The sequence below is a fragment of the Rhipicephalus microplus genome, chromosome 5 (assembly GCF_043290135.1).
Source record: "Rhipicephalus microplus isolate Deutch F79 chromosome 5, USDA_Rmic, whole genome shotgun sequence".
In the NCBI taxonomy this organism is placed as follows: Eukaryota; Metazoa; Arthropoda; class Arachnida; order Ixodida; family Ixodidae; genus Rhipicephalus; species Rhipicephalus microplus.
Genome location: NC_134704.1, coordinates 37,861,258 through 37,885,356, shown reverse-complemented (window position 1 = coordinate 37,885,356; position 24,099 = coordinate 37,861,258). Strand labels below are relative to the sequence as shown.

The 24,099-nt window shown below is 47.1% G+C and overlaps 1 protein-coding gene across 1 annotated transcript; it reads left to right on the top strand.

Annotated features, from left to right (window-relative positions):
* The first annotated feature begins 425 nt into the window (after nucleotides 1–425).
* Nucleotides 426–20,378, top strand: LOC142817735 (protein SET-like). Its single transcript, XM_075895233.1, has 6 exons — nucleotides 426–806; nucleotides 2,217–2,406; nucleotides 6,128–6,306; nucleotides 13,472–13,566; nucleotides 13,857–13,951; nucleotides 19,959–20,378. Exons 1-6 carry the CDS (start codon nucleotides 537–539, stop codon nucleotides 19,994–19,996), a joined length of 867 nt encoding a protein of 288 aa, XP_075751348.1. The 5' UTR covers nucleotides 426–536; the 3' UTR covers nucleotides 19,997–20,378.
* The last annotated feature ends 3,721 nt before the right edge of the window (nucleotides 20,379–24,099 follow it).

Below are 24,099 nucleotides of genomic sequence, written 5' to 3'. Positions count from 1 at the left end.
ACAACACAGCGTAAACTGGACGCCACACTGCTCGCTATATGTTTTAAAATTATGTGCACTCTAAACACACTCGCAAGCACAGTGGATGTTTTCGCTAAATTAATAAAACCTACCCCAAATGAGAAATGCGATAAAGAAACGTCCACCACACACAAAAATGAAACGAACATGTGAATTTTATGGCAACAACGAGCTACATATTATTAATTAAATAGCTGGCTATAAAAATAGTTAAACGGCCACCTGTAACAAGCTACACGAAATAGCAAAATCGCCGCGCGTTTGGTAATGTAATGATATGTTGCCTTCAGCTTCTTCGGCGCCATTACGTTTACCGAGCGAGCCAATGAGATTCCTGGTTAGATGGGCACAGGTAACGAATAAGAACGCGTCTTGCATGCCGGGCGCCATTTGACTTGCGCATGCGTGTTGGGAATCCAAGTCAGGCCAAGTCTTCTCTTGCGAGTCTCGGCGAAGGCAAGCAGTGTGGAGCCCGTATTTGTGTGATTTGTCGTAGTCGCGGGCCACCGTTCACGATGTCTACCAGCGCGCCTGCACCGAAGAAAGCGAAAAAGGCCGAAGGGTCCGCGGCGTCGGGCGACGGCGATGAGAGCAGAGATTACGATGCTGAGACTCAGAAGGCGCTGGAAGAAATCGACGCCTGTCAGAATGAGATAGACGCGCTCAACGAGAAGGCCAGCGAGGAGATCCTGAAGGTGGAACAGAAGTACAACAAGTTGAGGAAACCGTTCTTCGAGAAGAGGAATGACTTAATCAAGAAGATTCCAAATTTCTGGGTGACAGCCGTATCCTTTCCTGGTAAATGTTTCGTTGCATGAGAGTTTTGTTCTCGAGTTAAGCCTAATATGGTGCACCCGGTAGCTGGCTGCGCTGGCACATGCTTTGTTCGATGCACATTTTCGCGCGCGAGGCTTTGTAATGTGCTCGCGAGAGTGTTATTTTCTTCGGGATGCGTCTGTGTGGTTTTGCTGCACGCGAGGCGTTTAAGCGCTGTTCGTGTTTGAGTCCAACTTGTATTTGCATGAAACGTGTTACTCGTCTTCCCGCCAATGCCTTGCGATGCCCGGTAGCCGGCACGGAGAAGCGAAAGGGCGCTTGATTTGCCGGGCTTCTGATAGTAAAATGCGTAGCCATTCATGCTTTGCTTGTCCGTAGCTGCCTGAAAACATTCTTTCCGTGACTCGGTAGTCGCGTTGCTGCACCGGGGCGGTATTTCGTGGTGGATTCGTTTGTTTTCAGGCATTAAGCCTAACGCGCTAGCGACGTCCATGTTTTTGTACGGGGGGTGCATGCTTTGGCGTGCTGGCACCATGCACTGCTTTGCGCACTTGCCTGTAACGCTGCGCCGGCGCGATCCCCGTGCCCCAAGGATGTGTTAAGCGTGAGCTTAGTTCAGCGTGATGCCAATTCCTGGTTTTTCGGCCAGTTTCTCGGCGAAATGTCGCCCGATTTTGGAGTTATGACGATCGCGATTCAGGGGGGTGGTTGACGCTGTCTAGAAGAGCGGCAAGCGCTTCTGCGTGCTATTCACCGCTGCCACCCTTCGATTTGAACGATCTTTTCGTGGTTTTTATGTATTTGCTGTCCGCCGCCGCAGAGACGGCGTTTGTTGTTTTGCGCCACCGCACCGGCTGGGAACGCGTGGTAGGCTTCGGCCGCGTGCTGTACCGCTTGTGTTCGAAAATGCCTGCTCACCCTCGCCGAGGCGGCTAGCACGCCGTGACCACGTTGTGTGGCGCGATTTAGTGATGTGATCGGTTCGCACCTTTTTCGTTGTCGTCTGTATTCCTGCACAGTTCTGTTACTTCTGTACGATATTTCGTGTGCGCGACTGTTTATTTCTCTCATGATTGCGACAAATTCGAGCGTCGCTAAAGGGGCAGAGCGAAAAACTCGTGACCAACGCGTGGCTGCCGGTCCCAACGTTGCCAGACAGTCTAATCGAACTGTTCCGTTTCGGGGCGAAGAGCGGCTGATACGCGAAAACGAACAGAAAAGGAAGTGGCGCGACCTTCGGATGAAGTATAGAACAGCGACTTTTGTTTAAACTGACCGAAAGTGAGTTTTGGAGGCTTCAAGCGTGAAACGCTTCCATCTTATTGTGCCGTATTTGTGGGATAACATTGGGTAAAATCTCAGATTACTTGTGGACTGCTCAGCCATTGATTCCTTGACGAAGCATTGTGCACGTGCAGTTTGTGAACCATCCACAGATCTCAGCCATCCTCGATGAAGAGGAGGAAGAGAGCTTGCACTTCCTTTCCAAGCTGGAGGTGGAAGAGTTTGAGGACATAAAGTCTGGCTACAGGATCAAGTTTTACTTCGACGAGAATCCTTACTTCGAGAATGATGTTCTCATCAAGGAGTTCCACCTTGGCTCCTCTGGTAAGTGCCTCTGCCTCATTATTTAAAGAAAGAGACTTGTATACAAGTTAATTGGGCCTAGCGGTTTGGTTATTACGCGTCTGTCTAAACGACAGACAGTAGCCCTCGTGCGCTGGCAGTTTTCTGCCAGCCAGCTGGCCCAGAGTTGTTTGCCACTTCTAAGTTAATATTGCCTCTCACTGCTCAATTGCTTTTTTTTTTTTTTTTTTGCCCTGTTAAGACTCTTGAAAGAGCAAGCCCAGAGATTGTGCTTCAGATATGCAGCTGCACAGTTGGGCCACTATATTGGTCTGGGTAATTACGGCTCTAGTCCAATAGATTTAGATTGGTGTTTGTTTGGAGGCACTGGACCGCTGTCTGCAACCTATTGAATGCAGGATGCGCAAAGGGATATCAAGCCCTCACAAATATATAATGCTTAATTTCATTGCAACTGTAATACGGTAGCAAATTGGGCGCCTTGAAAATACTGGAAGAAATTACACAGGTGCAAACAGCTGCTAGTTCATTAGAAAGAATACTCAAGATGTCTGGGTAACAATGAGGTTATCACCTTAATGGCATTCCCCTTCGAGTAAAACAAGAAACACTGCAGTATTATGTACGATCCCAAGTGCACACATTCCGGGAAAGGTGACAGCTCCTGTGTAATTTCTTATTAGTGTTCCATTTGTGGGGGTCATCTTGTCATTGTAGCCAACCCTGCGTTTTCTGTCATTTCTGGTTGAGACAGCTCGATTAGTGTGTTCTCGAGACGCTGTGTGAAACACCCAGCCTGTTTTGGAAGGCGAGTCATGTGCGGATTTTCAAACTGCTTACATTATGAAGTACCACTCGACTAGTGTGTTGAATCTTCCCATCAACCCCAGTTTTTAGAGGAGCTTCTGTAGGGTTGTTGTAGATGCATCTATATTTGTTGATGTGCTTGCCTGGCAGTTAGTACATGTTCTTGCTATAAGTTTTTATAGATAAAAATGCGTTCACCTACACTACATGCTAGGTTGCCATGTTCATACCTGCCAAGTCCAGTCTCCTGGATTGCCCCTGTGAGACTCCCAGATTTTGACCGCAATTTTTTTTTGTATGGTTGTCATGAAAATATCCCGGAAATGCAATTTTTGTGTATGATCTGGCTGTGTTGACAAAAATTCAGGTCAACCTACTCCGGGCTTTTTGCAAACCCACTTCGTCCTATAATAATAGCTTGGGAGGCGTTCATCTAAACGTATATTTGCATCTCGTTGATGTGAAACTGCCGCAGATACGAGCGAGCGGCGCATGCATGTAATTGTCGTTGCCACAATTTCTGTGGACGAAAGGCGGCCGTTCTAGCCGTGATCATGTATAACGACGATGTAACTAACAGAACTCCAGAAGTGTTTGCGCGTCCACCACTCAACCAGTCAAAGCAACACTGCTTATCGCAAACTTTGTGGACGAAACCGCAGCAGATGCGATTATAGATCATTTTGTGCGCGTTGCCGCGCGTCATCTTGTGCGCATCACTGCACGCAAAGCTGCAACTTCGGTGACGCGATAGCAATATATGAGCTCCAAGGGTACACTGCTAACGCAACGGTAAATAAAAGCAGTGAAGACTTCAAAAGGGCTAGAAGCGTTATGGCGTTCCTGTCCAAAAATATCTAGTAGTGAGCAAGATATTGACCTACTCTTTCGCGGCAGCCAGCTGCGCCCCCTCCCGGTGCTTTTTGCGAAAATCTCCTTGATTCAGAATCGTGGAACTTCGCAAGTATGCATGATAGATCTCCATAGGTCGTGGCAGCCACATTAGGTTGCAACCAAAGCACTCAGTGCCAAGGCAAAAAGCCTTGGCCCTATTACAGTGTTGCATACAGTAATGGGAATCCGCAGCCATCCTCTTGGATTTTGTACCCTGTGCTGGTGCCTGATCCTCATTTGTGTTGCCACATGTCTGATGGGCTTGCTTCTCAAGACAAGTCTCTTTTGTGCAAAGTGGAGACTGGTTGAAGGCTTCAAGATGCATGTTAGACTCCAGTTAAGCTAGTTAGTATAAATTATTGGTTTGAGATATACATAATTGGCTTAAGGAGGGACAATCTGCAAGGCAAAGCGACAGAACCTAATGCAAACATGGCAGAGAGGGATTTGATTAACACCATTTTAGGTGTGCAACTGTTGTGCAATATCTGAAAAAATCGCGGTGAAGGGTCACTGCCCCAAACGCTTGAATACGATCTTACAAATAGTGCTGGTATAAAGTCGCATACCTGCCAATTCCTCCAATTTTTCCGTAAATTGTATGAATTTCGATCGCGGTTACGATTTTACAAATCTTGTCCGAAATTTTACGAGAAATATTTCATTTCTAATTTTAAAAATTGAAATTAATAATATAGTGTAGTCTCTGCGATTGGCTACGCCGCCTTGCCGTAGCTAGTCGCGGAAGCCACAAAAATGGCGATGTGCTATATTCCGCGACTAGGAGAGAATATGTATTGGTGTTAGCATCACATACCTGCAGAGTCTCCCGCATTGCAGACTCCCAGATTTCAACCGTTTCTTCTGTTTGTACAGTTGCCATGAAAATCTCGGAGAAATCGAAATTCGTACGAGTGCGAGATCTGGCCGCATTGACGAAAATGCAGGTTTTATTATAAACGAATTTGAGAGGCGGTCATCTAGACATACAGTGGAGTCTCAACGATACAAAACTGCACAGATACCAATTCGTGAAATTTCTCAGCCAAATTCATGTGCTCATTGGGCCGAAATTTGAATGTTCCGAACACTTTTTCTAATCATGGCGTGTGATATGAATTTTAGTATCGAAACCGTCGAACAAAGGCCGGTCGAGAGCGGCGAGCTCATAGCTTCGAAAGTATGCGTGCGGCCAACGCTCAACCAGTCAAAGCAACGCTGCTTTCTGCAAACTCTGTGGACAAAACTGCCATAGTAGTGATCGGGCATAGCATAAAACGGCTTGGTTTAAAAGGTACGCGGATTGAGAACAGAACTACCGTTTGCTGCAACCCCTCTGCACAAAACCACGGTCGCGGCGATGCAATAGCGATCTACGAGCTCCAAGGGCACGTGGCTGACGCAGTGGTTGAATAAAGGCGGTAAAGACGTAAAAAATAAAGGCTAGGAGCGTTTTGGCGTTCCTGTGCAAGGAATCTAGTAGCGACCAAAGCCAAAGCTGTGACTTGCGCTTTCGCTGCAGCCAGCTGGGCCGTCCCGTCCATTCACGTGTTAATACATGCACCTGTTGATTTGATGCAGATCAGTTTTTTTTTTTTTTTTTTTGTGAGTTGTTTTGAGAAAGCGAAATTTCGGGAGCATTTGCACTCCCCCTTTGAGACTCAACGTAGTGGGAAAATGACACTGCAATGCCGATGTTTGCGCTTGCGTTTCTTGAAGCCCCCCAACTCTCTTCTTCTTCGTAATGTTTTTTTTTTTTTGCCAAAAAAGGGGGGATTAATTCAGCACGTCAATTTGACTTATGGGGGCTAAACATGATTACTTGTCGTTAAAGGCAAATTCGTCACATCTAGAAACTTTTTAAAAATCGGTAGCCCCCTCTCACTCGGGCGTTTTACGAATGTCTCTGTTTCCAGATTGGCAGGTATGCAGTTGTCAAAAGGCATGTTCAAGGAATCTGTTTTGAATTTGTTTGGAACTGGTGGAAGGGTAGACAGGGGAGATGCTGCTGTGGTGATGTGTTGCAATGTGTTCACCTTAGGGGACCCAGCCTCCCAGTCCACGCCCATCAAATGGAAGGAGGACATGGACTTGACCAAGCGGCACAAGCAGCGGCAGTCGCAGATGAAGAGCAGTCGCAAGAGGGCGCACGAGCAGCCGCGCACCTTCTTCAACTGGTTCACCGATCACGGGGATGCGTCTGCCGATGACATTGCTGAGGTACGACTCCCTTAATCCATACTGCCAGCAATAACAGTGTTTGCCTGCAGTGCTTGAAATCCTAACTTGCTATGTAGTGTTCTCTAAGGTAGATAAGTCTGGTGTAAACCTTGCCTTGCTTGTACCTTGATAGTTACGATAGTGCTTTCATTGCAAAGCGGTGCAGTTGGTATTACAGTCGAGCCCGCTCTGTAATCATGAGTTGCAATTCGTCCCCCGAGTTACTCAGCAATGCAATGTCATCCATGAAGTGCAGGTTACTAAGGTACTCTCAATCAACTCTTATCCGTAACTGTTCCCATTCTAGGCTTCTGAAAACCTCCTGTGAGCACGCGGTAAATAGCATTGTATCCCCCTGCCTTACACCTTTCTTGATTGGTATTCTGTTGTTTTCTTTACGAAGCACTGTGGTAGCAGTTGATCCCCTATAGATTTCTTCCAGGATGTTTATATATCCTTCATCGACGCCATGATTCCGCAGTTTCTTCATGACTGCCGACATTTCTGCTGACAGTACCAGCGATCAACAACAGTGGAGATGGTCGACCGGTCTTGGAAAGATGGCTGGCAGTGTGAAACAGAATCGGGGGGGGGGGGGGGGGGACAAAAGACCGAAGGGTGTGTAACGAAGAGTGGTCGGAGAGAGCGTCAACTAAAGCGCTGGGCGCGGAGGCAGGGTCGGCGTTTAACAATAAGAATCTATGGGCACCTCGCGGTTTCCCGGGAAGTCTGCAGACTCTGTTCGCTGTAACCGATCGTTAGTGCGATTTTGTGTCACTGAAACAATTTATATTTTCACGGACATGCAAATATTGTTCGTTTTAAGCGAAGGCTTTTTTTAAGTGGGGTGTTATATGTAGGCTTAATTGTACATTACTCTGTGTATACATGTCATTTTGGCATAAGGTCCGGCACAATCTCGGGGTTCAAGCGTCTGTACGCTGGGCCCCCTGTGCAAATTGCAGCTCAAAGTGCACTTGTTTATTTAATAGAATTGGCACATACTTTAATCGGCACGATCCGGTCACTCATGGTCTAGTTGGGATCTCTAGTTGTGAGGTGCGATTGAAGCATTACCCCCCCCCCCCCCCCCTCTCATAGTGTGTAGTCCTTAGTGCTGTTGAACGTATGCTACTGCCCCATTTTCTTGAAGCTCTTCTCGACAATGCTGGGAGAAACCAGGTCCCACAACATAGTGATACCAGAGAACCTAATCTTCGACATAGGTGAAAAATTCTGTGGTGGGAAACCTGCGCAACCTGGCAATTCTGCACTTATGTGCATACGGTTTCACATCAGGGGGAGAGTTGAAGGTTGTTCAAAGGGTCCCCCTTCCTATTATGTCAATGTACAGGGCTTGCTTTGCTTCTCCTTCTCGCCCCATCTCCATGCGCCCGCACATTTGAGTGAGCGTGCTAGCTTTTGGGACCTCATGCTGCAGCTAGCTTGTTGGTACAACATCCTTACTGTTTTATGTCACTACTTCTGAAGAGGATCCTGTGTTGTTTATTTTAGGCTTATTTTGTAGGCTTGTTCCAATTATAAAAGTAAACTGAGGGAAAATTGAAGTAAGAGCTAAATTTTCTTACTCTGTATGTACCATGAGAAGCCCATGTGTGCTAAAGAACAGAGGTAGCTGCTCCAAAAGCAGAATTTGCCTGCTTCATTGGCTGCTGCAAAATGCTGGCAGGCATTCCCACCACTTGAAAAGGTCTTCTCAATGGCAGGAAACCATTACAATATTTTCGAGATAGTAATAGTGTATTTTTTTAAGAGGGCTTTGAAAATCTTTTTATAGGTCCTTGAAAGTCCTTGAATCTGTATGAACCCTGGTTGGGGAAATGGCTGCAACTGCTGAAGACAAGTGTGGAGGCCCTGAACCCCACTGTGCGCTTGTGGTTGCTGTGTACCGAAACAACCGACAGAGTGTCTGAAATGTCTGTCTCAGTCATGTTAGATATGCGGGGGGGGGGGGAGGAATCACCCCTCCCCCAGATGCCGTCTCCCGAATTTACATCCTGCTAGGCTGGCAGCTACGAGCACACATTATTTTTTAATAAGTACATCATGAGTACACATTTCATTTTAATGAATACAATATTTTGAATGAAATTTTGTCCTGTTATTAAGGTTTTTAATACTAGTTTTACGAGCGTTTTCCTAAGACCAAACCAATAAGGATTGGCGCATATCTGTGGGAAATCATGTTCTTGAGGCTCCACTTCATAGATTTGTGAAGCTGCAGCTAGCACTCTGTGTCAAGGCCCCATGCCTTGGTCACTTTTTTCATGCTGCAAAAGCATTCTGTCACAGCCACCTCTTGGATTGTGCCATGTAGTGCTGTCCTCATAATGGGCTGCTACATTTACATTTTCTGAATGGCTGGTACAGTCGAATCTCATTAATTCTTCGAACTCACGATGAGGTCCCGTCAAAGCTATGGGTATTCCAATGGGCGAAACCGCCCGGTAATTGGGATGCGCGCAAGCACTCGCGGCAGGTAATTGGGATGTACTGCGCTTTGAAAATGCTCTCAGCTCAACGCTGTGTGCAAAGGAAGGGGGGGGGGGGGAGGCTGTGGTAAAATGTTTGCTCTTTCTCAAATGCCGATCTGCGACGTGCCTGTGCCACGCTTCTCCCTTTTCCGCCCCTGCCACGTTAAGAAAAAGGAGATAATAAAGCTGTCACGGAGTGTGGTTCTCTCTCATGCGCCGGTGCCACGCTTCCTGCTTTCCGGTCCCTGCCATGTAACCATTTTCCCTTCAACAACGTGTGCGAAGAGAGCAAAAAAAAAAAAAAGCTGCCGTAGAGTGTTGTTTTCTCTCAAATGCCGATTGACCAGTGCTCCCGCAAGGGCTGCAGAAGATGGTGCCTTTTTTCTTTTCTTCAACCGCACATTGATCTGCTTCTCTCGCCGGAGAGAAGCAGACCCTCCTCCTTTCTCGTCACGTTCTGGCCACGCTGCGGCTTTAGGCACAGGGACGTAGCGGAGATGCAGCGGTCGTCTTCACAGAGTGTTGGTGCTGAACATGAATAGCCGCACGCAACTTCTCTGGCCAGGAAAATGCTGAAGCCGAAGTAGACATGCTTTTCAAGCTGCGTGCGATATTGACTCACTGCAAGGCAAACGTGTGCAGACGCGCATTCCCAATTACTTCAATTGATGACGGATGTCCTGTGATTTGTGAATAAATGTAAGTCTTCTGAAACTTCCCCCTCTGGTGTTAGCTCAATGCACATGCGCCGATGCATGGGGAGCCCTTTGTTTGCTTAGCTTTCATTAATTTGAGAGAGAAATGTCTTTATTCACAAAGGCATGAAGAAGGAGGGCGTGCGAGGAACCCCTAGTTCGGAGTCCCTAGGACGGCTCCAGCGACGAGTCGGTCCCACTGTATCAGAGCTAATTCAAACTTCTTTTAATACGAACAAATTTCCGGGCCCCTTCGAGTTCGCATTATCGAGATTCAACTGTATCTTCAAAACTCGCCTTGATTTCATGCATGTGTCCGCATTTAGATAGGGTGTGTATTGGTCCCCGAGCGGCCCTAGGGACTGGAAGCCTGTGTTCAAGAAGCCTTGATCATTAACATTATTTAGGAGTATCTCACTGCTGCCTGCCTTGTAATTATCTTACAGTACCTGCTACAACCGGCATGGTCAGTGGTCAGGGTGACTGTTAGTCGACGTTATCAACTGAATCAGTCAGTCACGACTAGATCAAAATAACATAAGGCAAAAGTCAATGCTCTGAGATACCACGTCTGTATCTCTTTGTTGTAGATACCTTGTTGACTGTGGATAGCTGCTAGTGATTGCGTGTCAGAGAAACGCTGCAGTTTTGTTGCAAGTCTGTGCCTCTGTTTGGTGCACTGAAATCTTGGCAAGGGGAGATGCGGGTCGAAAAATTGCGTATTTCCGAAAATTTCTACTTTTGAGGTATTGTTTTTAAAATCATATTTAATCATTCAACTATCATTTTCCCAAATGTGCCAGCTCAATTCTAACAAGGAAATGGTAAAAAAATCTATTTGCTTCGGCGAAGGTAGCTTCTGAAGTGACGAATTCACGCATGCAACGGCTATTTTTGAAGATCCGCCACTCGGCAACGTGTTTTTGTCCGCCATCACGGTTTGTTTTGTGACGTAGATCAAGCCTTCTAGTGTACAGGCGTCCTCCTAGTTTTGTATTTTGGCACGAAATTAAAGAAAACGGTTTCAAGTCTGTTTTTAGCCAAGCTGCAGCCGCTCTAGACATCTCTATTGGTCACATGCTGCCCTACCGAGGCCGCCATTGGCTACATCTGATCGGACCACGCTCGTAGAACGCTTGTCATGTGTTGTATATTTTTTCTGAGTTCACTATAGATCACTCAATGCAAGACTTCGAGCACAGAAGTTTGGAAGCAAGAACCAGTACTGAGGTTGTCGCCGTGCTGATGCGCAAAGCAGTGGTTGAAGAATGCGAGTCGCTGGCTGCTAGGCCCAGTCAATGTAGCGGGGATACACGCCAGCTTGCGGGAACTTTCTCAACCTTTGCCGCTGATTGCTCGTTTTCCCTATGTAAGCCAATGTGTGGTGCGCTACATACCGGACCATCCAACGTCTCATAGTGGGGAAAGTCGTCTCAGGCTTGACAGTGGTTCCAGGAATGGCAAGAAAATGGAGAGGATAGCACTAGGCTTTGCGGACTGCCGTTTCACTAACACAACCAAGCTTTAGCAATATTGCATAGCTCGTCTCATAGTCGCTATCCTCGAAATGCTTAGAGCACAAAAAGTCGCACTTTGAAGGTACCCAGGTTGGCTGCGATGGGCACGCAGCTCGAATCCGTATACTTAAAGCTTCAGCTCTGTCGGAAAGTCATGACATGATTTGTCTCTGCCGATGCTACTTCTTGCACACCCTAGCGCAGAGCAACGTTGAGGCATTCTGTGTTGTGCAAGATGTTTCACCGTTCACGTTGCACAGCGGCACACGACACAAACTGCACATTCTCAAACATGGACGCAAGCTCCACTTGAGAAAACAAGTACACATCTGAGAGCTACAGCGCGGCTATGGAATCCTTGGCTGCTGGTCATCAGCTGGGTGAAAAGCATTTTGAGAAAGTCGTGCAGAAGCAGATGGCTGGGGCAGTTGCAGTGGATGCTTGTGATGTCAGTGGGTAAGAGATTTTTCATTTGAGCATGGTTGGTGTGTTAGTATCCGGTGGGTCTCGCATAACTTCCTGTCTGTTCATGGTGCGACAGCAAGGCACGCCAATTTGCGAAAAATTAAATTCAATATTTTCTGCTAGTCTCTGGCCGAATTGAAAGTGCTGTGTCTTTCAGCACCCAATCTTTAAATTGGGTGCTTTAAACTTCTCTCGTAAGCTGGGCTCACGAGAGAAGTTTCGTGCACCGAACTCTTGGGTGCGTCGATTTATACGACGCAAAGGATTTTCTCTCCAGCGCCGCACATCCATCTATCAAACGATGCCGAAGAAGTTCGAGGACAAGCTCATAAATTTTCAGCGCTTCGTGAACCGGCTTTGGGAGCAGAGCGACTACAATATGGGGCAGATTGGCAACGCCGATGAGACCCTCGTGTGGTTTGACATGCCTTCGTCGATCACGCAGCGCGGCGCCGAGGATGTGAAGCTGCTGTCCACTGGCAACGAGCACTCGCGCTTCACCGTCATGCTGGCATGCACGGCAGATGGTAGAAATCTTCCGCCCTTTGTTATTTTCAAATGCAAGACAATGCTGAAGGAAGTGTTCCCGCCCGGTGTTGTCATTTGCGTCAACAAAAAGGGATACATGGACGAGGCCATGATGCTCGAATGGATACGAGTGGTGCGGAACTGTCTGCCAGGTGCACTGCTGAGTCTTCACAGCATGCTGGTGTTGGATGTGTTTCGTGGCCACTTAACCGATGCAGTGAAACGCGCACTCGGCGACGGGAAAACGGACCTCGCCGTGATACCAGGTGGTTTGGCGTCCACCCTCCAGCCGCTCGACGTTGTGCTGAACAAGCCGTTCAAGAACCGAGTGCGGCTGGAATACCAAGAGCAGGATGTCCAGCGACAACCCTAAGACACTGACGGGCCGCCTACAGAGGCCTCCGCTTGCGACTGTTTTGCGGCTGGGTGCTTTCCGCATGGCACTTCTTGCCGGATTCCATGGTGGAAAATGCTTTCAAAAAATGTTGCATGAGCAACTCGCTGGATGGCACTGAAGGCTACGCACTGTGGCCAGGTGGCCAGCCAGAAGGCAGTGGTGCTTCGTCAGACGAATAGGAGCAGTTGCGATGGTGGTTGAGGGGAGCTCCGACGATTGGGGGGAGGTGCGCCCAATTCGCAAATAAATGTGGTTCGGCAGTTTCGGTTTGTTTTCCTTTTTTTTTTTCGGTGACCTGAACTTGGGGGGTCGACCCTTATTCCCACTCGACCTACAGTCCGGTTTATACGGTATTTCACGCAATAGTGGGTACGAACAAAGGCACCAGACAACTGTAGCACATGCGACTCTTGTGATCTCTTAACAGCTTTGACTGTAAAGCTATAAAAACTCATGGTTTCAGTCCGATTCGGTGCCTTCTTCAGGAGTGACAGTTTTGCCCGGCTCCGTAGCTAGTAGAATGGCATTGCTATCGGTGTGTGAGCATCCCGTGGCATTGCTCAGAAAGAAAAGGAAGCAGCTGACACCTCATGATTTTTTTGAGAAACAAGTCTCTTTCTTCTACCAGCTCAGGTCAGCTATATATTCTCGATCTCGTTATAATAAAATTTTTGCTCTGAAAAAAAAATTTTCCACGCACGGTCGATTTCATAGTATCTGTGTTTGTCTGTACTTATAGAACTGCAAGTTAACTCAAATTCAAGTGGACCTCTCAATGTTGCTTTCAATAAGAAATGCTGTTATTTCATAATGGAAGTTGTAGTTGCTGGGCTTGCCTCTTGTGTGCTCTAGTTATCATTGAGCCAGCCCTTTTCATGAACTTCTGTTCCCAAGTTTTGCGGGTCTATAAATGTGTCCTCAGTATTCCCATTTCCAAAGTCCCCCATTTCCAAAGTAAGGACATGGGTGTTAGAAAAAACCTGCCAGCAATTTACACTCGGGGCAATTGTAATGAGTGCATGCTATATCCCCCACCACATCTTACATGCGCATATGCATCTCTTACAGGTGATCAAGGACGATATGTGGCCGAACCCCCTCCAGTACTTCCTTGTCCCAGACATTGAAGTGGAGAACGGACTCGAAGGCGACGAGGACGAAAGGTGCGTGATCTTCTCGACTCATATTGTAGCTAATTTTTACGGTGTTTAAGTATAAACACAAACTGTGTTTTTACGGTGTTTAAGTTGGCTGATCATATCCCAATTCTGATTGCCCTTGCGTTGCGTGAAGTTGGTGGTGCAATTCATCATTCACGATCGCTACCCAAAGCTTCACATTCTGTCTGTCACTTCACAAGGTTATTTTCACTCCGTCTTAACTTGACCATGCACTGCTGTGATCTACATCAGCTGTTGGCACTGTTTAAAGGCAATTTGTTGCTTTTTTGCAGTGATGAAGAGGAGGGTGGGGATGCAGTAGTTGTCGTAGAAGAGGAAGGTGAAGGCGATGAGGATGATGAAGATGACGATGGGGAAGATGATGGTGGTAAGTGAGAATCCTGATTTGTCCTACCTGCTGCTTATGTGTAATCTAATGAAGGAAGCCGTAACAGCTTATGTGCACTGATAATCTCTTCTGCGTTTACACTGCCATTGAACCACCGTGAAATTTGTGGAAAACGTTCTGTGGATACGGTAAGCATACCTACGAAGTCTCTCGGATAGCCAGGCGACTCCCGGATTTGGACCGTTTCTTCCTTTTATACGATCGTCATGAAAATCTCTCGGAAATCGAAATTTCTGTGCGTGATCTGGCCGCATCGCCAAAACAGCAGCTGAATCCGCTCAAGGCTTTTCGAACCTACCCCGTTTTATTACGACTGAGTTTAAGAGGCGTTCATCTAAACGAACAGTAGAATCTCAGTGATGCAAAATTGCGGCAGATAAGACTTCATGAGATTTTCCAGCCAAATTCTACTATATGTCTATTGAGCCTAAATTCGAATGTTTTGAACATATTTCCTAATCGCAGCGGGTGATACGAACTTTAGTATGGAAATCGTCGAACGAAGGCCAAGAGCAGCGTACTCAAAGCTTCGGAAGTATGCGTGCGACCGGCGCACGCACTGTCTTCTACAGTGCATGTGATTGTTGTTGCCACAACTACAGTACCACAACTGCTGTGGACGAAACCGCAGTCGCTCTTGACGCGATCATGTATGGCGACGACGTAACTGACAGAGCCCCGAAAGTGTGAGCTCGACCAGTCAACACTGCTTTCCGCAAACTCTGCGGACAAAACTGCGGCAGATGTGATCCTGGATGACATAAAACGAGTAAGCTTTGAAGGTGCGTGTGCAGCCAAGCGCACGGGGATTGTAAAAGGAACCACCGTTTTCCGGAACCGCCGCGCACCGAACCACGGTTGCGGTGATGTGATGCAATCTACGAGCTCCAAGGGCCACAGAGGTAGGTTAAAGGCAGTAAATACGTAAAAGAAAGTCACAGTTTCGTCGCAAGGGCAAAGCAATGAATGCGACAGCAACAACTTGGAATGTCTCGCTGAGAACGGCAAGCAGATCGAAACGTGCAGTGCGCTGCTCACGCACAAAAAAGATACACACTGGACGAGAGCGAACTACCTGCGTTAACCGCTCCACACATAACGTGCTGTTTAAGCAACTATGCACGCTACATAACCACAAATACAGATGAGTACTAAATAAAGTGTCCCAGTTATACTTAGCTGTTTATGAAAAGCGTGCTCCTTTTGCAAACTGAAACTGAGCAGAGATTGAAGTGACCTGTGTGGGCCCGGCAACTAACGCAATCGTTCCTGTGAAAGCCGAAGGCACACGATTCTTCCCACCAAAGGATAAGCGCGCGCGCACAAGCATCTACCTTCTCCCACCCACCGGTCCGCAGGGCAAAGTACGTGTGAGAGGTAAGCGCACAGCCTAGAGTGTCTACATAATTGCTGTCACAATAAAAAAAGGCCAGACTCCTTCTGGAGTTCCTGTCAAAGGAATCTAGTAGTAATCAAAGCTTTGATTCGCGCTTTTGTGGCAGCCAGTTGCGCCGTCTCGTCTGTTCACGGGTGTCCCAGGAAGATATATGCGAGTTGTTTTGGAGGAAGTAGATTCTATCAGTTGTGTTGTTTCTTTGAGACTCTCACCTTAGTGGGAAACCCTACCCTCATGTGTTCGGTCACTCCAAGCCACTATAGGAACGCAACGCTGATGTTGCCACTTGCGATTGAGACCCTTCCCCCCCTCCACACACCCTATTGTTTTTTTTTTGCAATGTTTTTGTTTGTTTTTGGTTGTCCATGTTTTTTGTGTGTTCTGAAGGGGGAGGGGGGGGGGCAAACAATTGCACGAAGTGTTGATTTCCGGTCGAATCCGCTGATTTTTATGCAGTAGACAAAGTTGTTCCGTAGAGTGGATTTCATTGCGGAGCTGCCCAGATATGCCATTGAAGCAGACTTGCTCCTTATAGAGCAGGAAAAAAAAAAAAAAGAGCATTACCGGGAGTGCTCGAAATGTGCCAATGGATGACACAATATGTTGTAAAGCATGTGCTCTAGACTGGTGGTGCAAATGGTATCCCACATTTCTCGCTTACAAAAGAACTGTGCTGTTAAAAGGGCCTTTAAATACTCAAGTAACCATAAATGAATTCACTGGAAGGGCTTATTTTCTTACGAATTTAATGCTGCAAATATTTTAAGAATCCGTCCAGTGCGAGTGGAGTTAAAGGTTTGTCACATGCTGCAATCGCATTCTCTCGTTCCGACAAAAGAGCTGGAAGCAGGGAGGGATGGCAGGGCCACGGGGACACATCACGCGCGCCTCGTGACCTTGAGCACTTTTTCTTCAAATGCACGGCTTTTACAGTGTGATTACACGTGGACATGTAGCCGCGTCCCGCAGCGATCTGTAATGACCGAGCGCGCCATGTTGAAATAAGCCAATGGCCAATAGATTGGCTTACTACAAGTGATTTTTGGGCTTATTCCGTGATTTGTCGAGAGAAGATAAAGTAATTTTTAGTGGACTTTGATAATTTGTGAATTCCAAGCCGCATGCTGCGCTATAATATTTAGCTCACGTGTTGTGGGGAAGCCTCTACTACGAATCGGTAGTTTTCTGACCATGCTCAAAAAGTGTTGTAGGGCCCCTTTAAGGGGGAATGCGGCACTTCGGGACCGAAAATCAGCCAAAAAATCGAGTTTTCGCGGACCTTCTTTTCGCGTTCCCGACATCATTGCGCACCTATTTACAAAATTTCATAGCCGAATACCATCAACTTTTATTGTTATTCAACTTTAAAAAACCGAAAACGGGCGTCCTGTCCTTTAAATTGAGGGCGAATAGCGCAGGTTTCGGCTCTACGATACGCGGGAACTACGCGCTCGATCGGCGCCATTTTGGTCTTGTTTGAAAGAACGCGTTTTCAGCTGTTTTTTTTTTTTTATTATTATTCAGTAAGCAACATTGAGCGTTTCCCCGGCTCGAAAAACGGGGCCTCAAAGACGAAAAGCCGCGCTCACTGCCATTGGCTAAACAGCGCACGTGACTGAAATGGCGCTTTCCGGTTGGCTGGAAGCTCGCGGCTTGCGCCTGCATACGCGACCCGACGCCATTTTGAAAGGGTTACCGCTGTGACGCCTCGAAATCGGCAGAGCACTCTGAAGCTTCTGATCGTATCGCCATGTCTGGAAACGCAAAAAAGTATCGGACCGTGCACGCATTTGGTCGCAGGAAACGCAAAGGTCGTGGGAGAAAGTTTACGAAGTCATCAGAGCCCTTGGTTGACTCCGACGAACGATGTGTCGACGCTCCGCGGCCGTTCAGCGATGGTGCGACCGAGCGCGTTGCCTCCGATGACGGTGAAGCCAACTCCGGACGACTACGAATCGACGCCAAGGTGGTGACAAACGCCGAAGTTGAAGAAAATCATGCCCGGGAGAAAGCGACGCTCGACCGGCTTTCATCGGCGCCAGCAACTGCACGGAAAATTGACTTTTTCACCGCGAGTTGTAGCGAGGCAACCGCACAGGACTCGGACCACGCTGCTCCTTATCTGCTTATGCATCTAGATATCCTAAACGCGATAATGGGTGCCTTGTGTTGCAAAGCCTGCCACGGACCGGCTACGATCGTCAGAGGGGATCGGGACTACGGACTTGCCGTGAAAGTGCTAGTGCAGTGTGAAAGGTGCGGCGAGATCGCGAATGAATGGACTTCGCCCCGCGCGAACGGCACGAAAACGTGCAATCCGTTTGAAGTAAATCTTCTCGCTTCGAGGGCGATGGTGGCTACCGGCAACGGCCAAACGAAAATGAACGATATTTTCGCAACAATGGGCATCTCACACTGCGGTATGCACCACAAGACGTTTCAGCGGCATTTGAAGAACACGCTGGCACCCGCTGCAACGCGAGCGGCTGAGTCCGCTATGAGCGAATGTGCGGAAAAGGTTAGAACAATTTATGATGACTTGTGCTTCGGCCACCGGGGCAATATTGCCGTTAGCTACGACGGCACGTGGAAGACGCGAGGCCATTCTTCCCACATCGGCGTGGGCACAGTTATCGAAATATTTAGTGGCTACGTGTTGGACTACGTCGTTCTTTCCAACTTTTGCCTAGGCTGCGAGGTGGGCCCAAAGCCTAGTAGTGAGGGCTATCAAGAATGGAAGGCTAACCACAAATGCCAAAAAAATACAAACAGCAAAGCGGGGCAAATGGAAGTGGAGGCGGCTTTAATTCTATTTCAGAGGTCGCTTGAACGCCATGGCCTGCGCTACACAACTATGCTGTCTGATGGAGACTCTAGGACATTTTGCGCCATACAAGACGCCAAGGTGTATGGTTACATTGACGTGCAGAAGGAAGACCGTATTAATCATGTACAGAAACGGATGGGCACCGCATTGAGAAACCTGGTGCAGAAACAAAAGTGCGATGGGAAAAGAGGCCTTGGTGGGAAAGGCAGGCTCACAGGTGAGCTGATCACCAGGCTGAGCACATATTATGGCCGGGCTCTGAAATCGCATGAAGGTGACGTGGGCGAGATGCAAAAGACTGTGATGGCCACATACTGCCACGTCACCTCCACTGATGAATGCTCGGACCACAGTCTGTGCCCAGCTGGTGAAACTTCATGGTGTCGGCACAATGCCGCAAAGGGTGAGCCCGACCCCAGGCATGCCTACAATCTACCGAAAGACGTGGCAGAGGCATTACTACCGGTTTATACCCGGCTTTCGGAAAGAGCCCTGCTTCAGAGGTACGAACGCGGCAAAACGCAGAACTCCAACGAGAGCCTACATTCGGTAATCTGGAGTTTGGCCCCCAAGGAGCACCATGCGTCCCTGTTCGCTGTTGAAGCAGCTGTTGCAGAAGCAGTGCTGCGCTTCAACACGGGCAATTTGAATTCTGCAACGGTGAAATGGACATGAATGCGACAAGTACTGGTGCCAGGAGAGCGAGAGAAAAAGACCACCGTCGCAGCATTGTCTCCAACAAGAAAAGAACAGCCTCATTGGAACTCCGGAAGCTAGTGAAGAGGAGGCATGAGCACAGAATGCATTCAGACTATGCTTCTGGTGCGTTTTGAGGTTGTTTGTTGCATCTTCTGCAATAAAAATGTGTGCCCACGTTTTTTCTCGATTTCTCAAAACGACAATTTTCATGTGCTTCCCATTATGCCGGAGCAATATCTCTTGTTCTATCTGGGTTATCATTACGATTTCTTTTTTGTTTCGAAGATAAATGCAGGGGATGTGTCGTAAAGTAAGTTTTATTGTATTAATTTTTGGAGAAAATTCTCTAAATGGATCTTTTGTTTCAAGTGTAGATGGGGAAATTTTTCATGTCATATTCAACATCCCACAACTTTGCTTCGAAATAGCCCAGAACAATGATTTATACTTTATTGCACACTGTGAACATACCGAATTGGTTCTATAGGTTGCACATCAATATCCAAGTTACAGTTAATCAGCTAATTAGGCCTTAATTAAAAAGTCGCAGTTCATTATATCTTTAAAACTAATTGTCACAGCAAAAAAAAAGAATTAGATTTTTGAAATCAGCAGTGAAATCTACATAGGCTCTCCAAATTTGACTGAGGTACTCGCAAAAATAAAAGTTTTTGGAAGGTGTAGCATCCCCCCTTAATATACACACTCCAACCTTGATAGAATGAAATATCGGTTATAGTGAAGTAAATCAAGAACAGTCTTGCTATAGATGCAGTGTTGGGAATATACCTTTATAAAAAAATTTTCGGTGTTATTTAACACATTTTTGTGTTAGATGCAACTTTGTTACAATAAGGTATGATTAAACTTTTTAGACATTCTCAAGAATTGATCTTTCATTCTGGCATGAAACTTGGTTTGCCTTCAGTGTACCTTTAAAAACACTCCTTATGCTTGAAATGATCCTTAGCCTTCCATATTGAGGTCATAGCCATAATCGCTTTGAAATGTTGAATGTTCATAAACCCAACCAACCAGCCAAGTGCTCTTTTGCTTTGTTGCAGGGGACCTGGAAGGGGAAGGTGGTGACGGGGATGACTGAGCCTAGGAAGAGTGCGCATCGGGGTCGAAGGGGGCAAGAAGGGGAGGACAGCTGTGCTGCCATCTGGTTTGTGGAGGGGGAAGGACAGCCCTCTCCTTCATTCATTGAGTCATTCATCTCTTCACCCTGTGGGGAAGGGGGGCCTGACACACACATAACAGTTGCCGTTACAAGGTGGGCATATGCTGATGTATTGAAAACATACACAAACACCCACGCCATACACAAGTGACACCTGCATGCATTACCTTCTTTTTCGACCACCACCACCAAAACCACTGCTGCCAGTCCTCTCTTCTCTACAACACCAAGTCCATGGAAAGAGCATTTGTTGTTTTCTTTGTTGCCTTTATACTCTCCCCCCTCCTTTTTTTCTACACATGTGCATAGAATTCCATAACTTTGTTTGAGCTTTTTTTTAATAATGTGTTTGTTGTAGCTCTTTCCTTCCTGGACAATGAGTTGCTCTTTCTGGTCTGCCATATTATACAAGAAAGGAAAGGCAGAATTGTGCCACTTAGTTTTGGTTTGGTAGCATCAGCAGGCCTGCCTGCCTGCCTGGATAAAGGCAAGTGAGCATGTATAGCTTGCTACTTATTTTTGTAGGCAGTCAGCAGCAGGTGCGCAAAGCATCGCTTGCTGTGGCTGACAACACTATTGGCTTGTTCTCGCTTTTTTATTTTTTGGGGAGGATTCACTATCGCTACATCAGCTTTTAACTGGGAAGCGTGTGGCTGTATGCAGTACCTGCAAGGCGGGCTTTTTTCATTCCATGTGTTGCAACTGACGGAGCAGGCTTGCCTGCCACCAAACCAAGACGAGAGCAGGGCACTGTGCACAAGGTTTGCTGGGGGAGTGCACGTATATACTAGCGCTACAAAGCTACTCTCTCGAGTAGTGCTAACTGGGAAGAGGTTTTCGTTCGCTTGCTATTTCATCGGCCTATCCCTCTGTGAGAACTGAAGCACTGGTCCCCCGCAACTTGTCACGGAACAGTATCATTATTTGTCTCATGATGTAAATGTGACTACTGATATTTCGCCTTGCACATTTGTATGGATGGAACAAGTGGCATTTCTGTATTCCTGATGTCCTTTCTTTCCCATTGTTTTGTTTGGTTTATATAAAATACTGAGAAAGAAATGACCTCTTCCTTTTCACAGTGTGAATTTTATATTGGTGTAATGGTCATTAGTATAAAAATAAAAGCTTTCCATCCCATCTCTTTTCTGATTTTTGGCTACGGTAGCTGGTTCAAAGGTCCTTTTTTGGCCGAACATCTTTTGTGTAAACATTCCAGAAGAATGTTTTCTCCTTGATAAGGGTTTAGTAAAGGATTTCACATTGTTTTTTTAGCCCAGCTACAACTGCAGAGGATTGTTGACACTATCGGGAAGGTAGTGTACATGGCAATCTTGGTAAACCTGTATATGCGTAGCGCTGCTTTTTTGGTTATTAAAAGCTATTTTCTAACTTGCTGAACATTTCCTTTAAGAGTGCAACTGTTGTATTGCATCATAGCTTCATTTTGCAAGTCCGCTGAAGTGTTTATATGCTATAGTGGTTGGGTCAGCTTATGAAGGCAGTAGACTATTTTACATTATTGACATTTCACAAAGCATCCAACAAATATAAATTAGTGAGTGGAATTTTCAGTCATGTCCAGGCTTACATTGTCCTTACCTCTAGACGTTCTGGCCTACAGACGTAATTTATTTCTTGCCGCATGCGCGGGGGTGGAAGTGCTGCTTCGTTCTGCACCAATCTGACCTGCGGCGCCTAAACGGTAATTTGAGTGTTCAACGCCGAATTCAGTCTAGTTTTATCAACCGAACAACACAAAGGGCACAACAGCGTCCATATTAAATTAGTTCCGTGGCGTATTTTGGTTCATGCATGCGTCTTGCAAATGTGGTGTTTGTGTGTAAACATTCCAAAAGCCAAACCATATAAACTGAAAAAATAAGTCACCGGTGAAGTGATTATGGCAATAGCAATAATTTGTGAAGGTAATGCAGCACGCGCTTTCTATTTTTGCTATCGCACCATTACGCGTGTAAGGCTACCTTGTGCAATCCCCTACCTGAATAACTGGGAACAATCTAGATAATCTTAGAACCTTCTGATGAGATTAAGCACACAATGTGTACATTAGAGTTTGTTCTGGAACTTACGCACCTGCTAGTGATAACGCAGGAATCTTTGATGGCACATGAGTAAATGCCGATGCACTTTGCTGCTTGGCAGATTATCGACGGCCGACACTCTGGTTTGCAGTTATCACAGGTTTTTTTTTCGCCCAAATAAGGTTCACTTGTGAAAACGGTGGCTGCTGCATTCGTCAACCTCGCGACCCCATGACAATACGAAGGTTGAAAGCTAGCACTTTTAAATCCGAGATCGCGACACTCTGCAAAACGTTGGTGTAAGAAGGGACGTACGGCCACTTTAGGGAGAAGTGCTTTTACCGCACAATCTCCCTAGAGAGTGCACCATGTCGAATGGTTTACTAGCCGTGCGCTGATGCTTGTTGATAGTGGGTGCGCCAGCTTATCACAACCACACCCTTAGAATCTAAGTTCACCGCTGCTGCTCGAGCGACCCTCCCCCATTTCCTCCGCGTATTTTTTAATGCTCGTTAAAGACGGGCGGAGTGTTTGCTCTCTGCTTGAGCATCCGACGGCAGGTCTAACACATGGTGGGATAGTAGACACTTTAAGTTGGCCGTACGTAACTAGCCTACGTACGCAGCGTGGCTAAGGGAGAGAGGGGCACATGCGTGGTACTTAACGTATCTATTCCATAGATGCGTCGTACGCCGGGGAAAAAAAAAAAACGGGGCATACGTAAAAAGGACGAGGCGATATCTTGAATGAAGTTGGAACCAGATAGCAAAATGGCAGCGGTAGCATCGCAGAGAGCAAAAGCCGGCCCAAATCGGGTATATTTTACTTTGAGGGAATGTTGCGCTGCTATCGGAAGTACAAACTAGCGATCAGTTTTCGCATCCGGAACAAACCGACGTACACCACTATTCCTGATGATTTGCCTTGGCTTGGATGCTAGTGGCCATTATGACGGCCGCTGCCGCACGAGTGTGCTAAAAAGCAACCAAAAGCTGTTTTTTTTTTTACTAACATACGTCTTCTTGAATCAAATGTATCTTGGTACGGTGAATGCGAAGCGCCCAACGACACTATCGTGCCGCGTACTTGGGATTGTTACGTACGCCCAACTAAAGGTGTCTTGTATCGCGTGCGCCGTCGCTTTAAGCTACCGTATATACTCGTGTAAGGGCCGCCCTCGTGTAAGGGCCGCACCCCAACTTTGAAAGCGGATATTTCGAAAAAAAAAACAAAAGTTCAAAATGTCCCGCCAGAAAAGTGTAGTTAGTTCATTTACAGCCAGATGGCGCTGCACGCTTTTCCGCTTTTATTCTACTTCCGCCGACGCGCCGACCACGCTGTTGACAGCGCGCCGCCATATTTGCCTTGTGCGGCCTCTTTGTTGGCATCGTTCCTAGCATCGTGTCGATACGTTGGCAGCGCGACTTCAGATCGGTGTCGTCGGTGTCACTTTGTTGGTTGTAGTGAACCCTGCAGAAGCCAGCGCACGTGACGGACGATGGGCCGGCATCTGAGATCATTCACTGCAGCATTTAAGCTGCAAGTGATTGACTATGCCGAGGAGCACGGGAAGCGGGAAGCTGGACGAAAGTACGACGTCGATGAGAAGCGCGTGCGTTACTGGATGAATCAGAAAGATGCCCTCGCCGCTACTAACAGGAGCCGAAAGGCGTTTCGCGGGAAAAAGTGCAAGTACCCGCAACTCGAAAGCGAGCTCGTCAACTACGTCGTCGACACACGAAGGGACGGCTACGCCGTATCGACTGACATGATACGCGTCAAAGCCCTCAGCATCGCTCGCCACATGGAAATACCCCCGGCACAATTCAAGGCAAGTCGGGGCTGGGCTACGCGGTTTATGAACCGTAACCAGCTTTCTATTCGGCGCCGAACGACGATTTGCCAAAAACTGCCGCGCGAGTACGAAGACCACGTCATTAAGTTTCATCGCTTCGTGAATGCTCTCAGGAGGGAGCA

What these genes read in the sequence shown, in the direction of transcription:
- LOC142817735 (XM_075895233.1), top strand. Translation starts at nt 537, where the DNA reads ATGTCTACCAGCGCGCCTGCACCGAAGAAAGCGAAAAAGGCCGAAGGG. An exon ending in CTGCCGATGACATTGCTGAG is followed by an intron (nt 6,307 to 13,471) that starts GTACGACTCCCT and finishes CATCTCTTACAG; the next exon opens with GTGATCAAGGACGATATGTG. An exon ending in CGATGGGGAAGATGATGGTG is followed by an intron (nt 13,952 to 19,958) that starts GTAAGTGAGAAT and finishes GCTTTGTTGCAG; the next exon opens with GGGACCTGGAAGGGGAAGGT.